Source organism: Saprolegnia parasitica, assembly GCF_000151545.1.
Source record: "Saprolegnia parasitica CBS 223.65 unplaced genomic scaffold supercont2.13, whole genome shotgun sequence".
Classification (NCBI taxonomy): domain Eukaryota; phylum Oomycota; class Saprolegniomycetes; order Saprolegniales; family Saprolegniaceae; genus Saprolegnia; species Saprolegnia parasitica.
In genome coordinates this window covers 157,810-160,648 of record NW_012156407.1, presented here as the reverse complement: position 1 = coordinate 160,648, position 2,839 = coordinate 157,810, and the positions used below count along the sequence as shown (strand labels likewise).

Genomic DNA, 2,839 nt, shown 5'->3' with positions numbered 1-2,839 from the left:
GCTCACCCGCTTCTTGACGCCGATCGCTGCCAACTACGACTGGCTGCGGCACCTCCTCCCGCTCTTTGACCAGGTCTTTCCCCAAAAGCAGTGGCTCGGCGATCGCTTTGCAACCTACGATCGCACGCGCGCACGGGCGCTGCGGCTCGTCCAGTTTATGCAGCTCGTGCTCATCCTGCGGCAGCGCTGCCTCGAAAAGCACGTGGCCGGCGACGACGCGCCCATGGTGGCCGCGATCGTGAGCTTGATCGACGTGCATCTCAACGTCCCGACGGCCGCACCACCCGTCGCGCCGACCTCGCCCGTCGTCGATTGCGCCATTTGCCTCGAGGCGCTACTCACGTCGCCGCTGACGCTGCAATGTCACCACGGGTTCCATCCCAAGTGCATTGGCCCGTGGCTCGCTCAGCACAACACGTGTCCGCTCTGTCGACGTACCTGCCACCTTTCGTGCAGCGTCTGATCGGCCATCGTCTTGCCGTCCGCGCGATCGAAGCGCCTCTGGTTGTGTCCATGTCGTGTGTAGCAGTCAACACGTTTCTACTATCAATCAATCAATCAATCAATCAATCAATCAATCACACGAGGTCGCGTTGAAATGAAATGAGCAAAAACAACCGGTTCTACTATTAATACCGGTACTTCAATGAATACCGTCCATGGTCGACTGCTGTCAAGGCAGCAAACCGGCACGTCTACAACTGCCTGGTTCGAGCCACCCGATCTTCGTCGGCTTGTCGCTCCACACGAGTAAGTGACCGCGTACCTTGTGCCGCGCTGCCATCTCTTTCTGCCTAGACGACCAGGTCCCTCTGCCTAGTAGCACCGAACGAAGTGCGTCCGACTTGGTTCTCTAGCGTAAACTGCTCGATGGCAATCAAAGACCCACGTGAGCAACGCAGTATGTATGCATGAGCTGTATGCATGGCAGGCAACCGCACGAGCTGGTAAAGCAGGATGCGCATCTGAACGTGCCACGTATAAAGATGCTCTAACGCGGCCAAAGACGTCACAGAGCTACCGCTTCGGAGCCACGCACTGTGTGAAATCGATACGTTCACGACGTCGAATGCACTGGATGCGACCACCGAGAAAGGAAGCATGCATCCACCAGTGGCCGACTATCGATGGGTATGGCGACCGTTGGCGTTGGCATGCGCAAGAAGAGCGTGGAAGAAACCATCGTGTACTCCATATATCCTGCCGTATCCGTATGGTACTTCTCACGATGGCAGCGGACGGGGCTACCGCTTGACGACGCGCTGGCGGTAGTACTCGTCGACGACGCGCGTCGTGTCGGTCTCTTCGTGTCGCAAGAGCTGCTTGTGCAACGCAATCGTCTTGCGCAAGTAGACATTTGCCGCGTGCACCACGTTGCGCAGGTCGTCGCTTTGCAGCGCCTGCCATACGAGCGTCGGCATATATCTTCCAGCATCAAAGATCGATGCGTACCTCGGCCGTCGCGCCTTCGTCCCGCAGCAGCTTGTACGCGCGCTTGAACTGTCCTTGGGCCATTGCACCGTACGCCATGTTGACCCGGCATTTGCTAAGATCGACGTCGAAGGATGTCGATCGTATATGATCGTCGTACCTGGCCAAGATTGGGTCCTGGAGGCCTTGCGAGACGCAGATCTGGAGCTGCGCCATGAGCTTTGCTTGGTTCAAGTGGCGACAGAGAAAGTAGCCACCTAGAGCACGACAGGAGCATGAGAGGATGGGCGTCGTCGTCGATGGCATGTGTACGGACCGCCAAGCGTCGAGATGTAGGCGTTGGCCGTCACAAGCGCCACGACAGCATGCGTAAAGCGCGTCGCGCGGTAGCACCAGCTCATCGACAGCTTGTACAAGGATGGCACGAAGGCGATCTTGATGGCATCGGTCGTGCTCGCCGCCTTGTCGATGGCCGGGCACAGCGCGCGTAGGTAGCCGGCATCTTGGCTCGTCGAGAGGTAGTCGTAGAGATGCGGATCATGCACGCATACATGGGCGTCGACCGGCGCGGCCTCGAGGATCCGACGCTGGTCCATGGCTCGCAGCAAGGTCGAGGTTGCTCCAGCAGTGTCCGGTTACGTAGACTTGGTGTTTGTATCTGACGCAAGGCAACCGGATAGGGAGAATAACCTCATTTAAGCCTTTATCTACCTCCATGAAGGATGATTGCATGAAAAAGGCGAGCTTTTTTTAAATTTCTTGAAAAAGCATCCATATCTCTATCTCTCTATAAATAGTGTTTCTATAGCGACCTATATTGATCGTGACATCGGTATACTAATCGTAAATCAAAGGTAGGATTGTAATCCCTTTGAGACCTTTTCAAGATCAGAAAGTACGATATTCTCTACATGGCATTCGTTTCATCGCAAAAAGGAAATTCCCGACGCGATCTTGACCGTTTTGCAGCTAAATTTACGGAACGTGGCAGCCCAGTCTGGACCGCCAACGCCCAGCCGCAGCCCACGACGGTCCGCCTCCTCTTCCTGCCTAGCTTCGCCTCACCGTACGCGCCCATGAACCCCGCGAGCACCGAGCCGCGCCAGGTCATGCTCTTCCGCAAGAGCCTGCGCACGCTCTCGCTCTCGGTCTGCGGCTGCCTCGTGCTGCTCTCGATCGTCGGCTTCAATAAACTTGCCAAACATTCGGTCATGAGCATGGACCAAGTCGAGGCAACGACAAGCGACGGCTGCCTCCTCTTCCTCGGCCTGTCCTTTGGCACGCTCCTCTTCCTCGGCGAGTTTCGCTGGGAGCGCTTCTTCTTCCTCTTTGGCTTTCTGCGCTACCGCCTCGGGCGCACCGTGCTCTACGCTGTGTCGGGTACGCTGCCAGCTGGACGCCATTGATG

General features: G+C 57.0%; 3 protein-coding genes across 3 annotated transcripts; 2 read left to right on the top strand and 1 right to left on the bottom strand.

Moving 5' to 3' along the window:
• Positions 1-157: 157 nt before the first annotated feature.
• Positions 158-463, top strand: SPRG_04336 (hypothetical protein; the record flags this gene model as incomplete). The annotated part of the gene is made up of 1 exon (XM_012343266.1): positions 158-463. The coding sequence occupies one exon, from the start codon at positions 158-160 to the stop codon at positions 461-463; it is 306 nt and encodes a 101-aa protein (XP_012198656.1).
• A 716-nt stretch (positions 464-1,179) lies between these two features.
• SPRG_04335 (hypothetical protein) lies at positions 1,180-2,027 on the bottom strand (the record flags this gene model as incomplete). Its single annotated transcript, XM_012343265.1, has 4 exons — positions 1,180-1,400; positions 1,453-1,546; positions 1,592-1,688; positions 1,748-2,027. 4 exons carry the CDS (start codon positions 2,025-2,027, stop codon positions 1,245-1,247), a joined length of 627 nt encoding a protein of 208 aa, XP_012198655.1. The 3' UTR covers positions 1,180-1,244.
• Positions 2,028-2,342: 315 nt separating this feature from the next.
• Positions 2,343-2,837, top strand: SPRG_04334 (hypothetical protein; the record flags this gene model as incomplete). The annotated part of the gene is made up of 2 exons (XM_012343264.1): positions 2,343-2,351; positions 2,448-2,837. The coding sequence occupies 2 exons, from the start codon at positions 2,343-2,345 to the stop codon at positions 2,835-2,837; spliced, it is 399 nt and encodes a 132-aa protein (XP_012198654.1).
• Between the last annotated feature and the right edge of the window lie 2 nt (positions 2,838-2,839).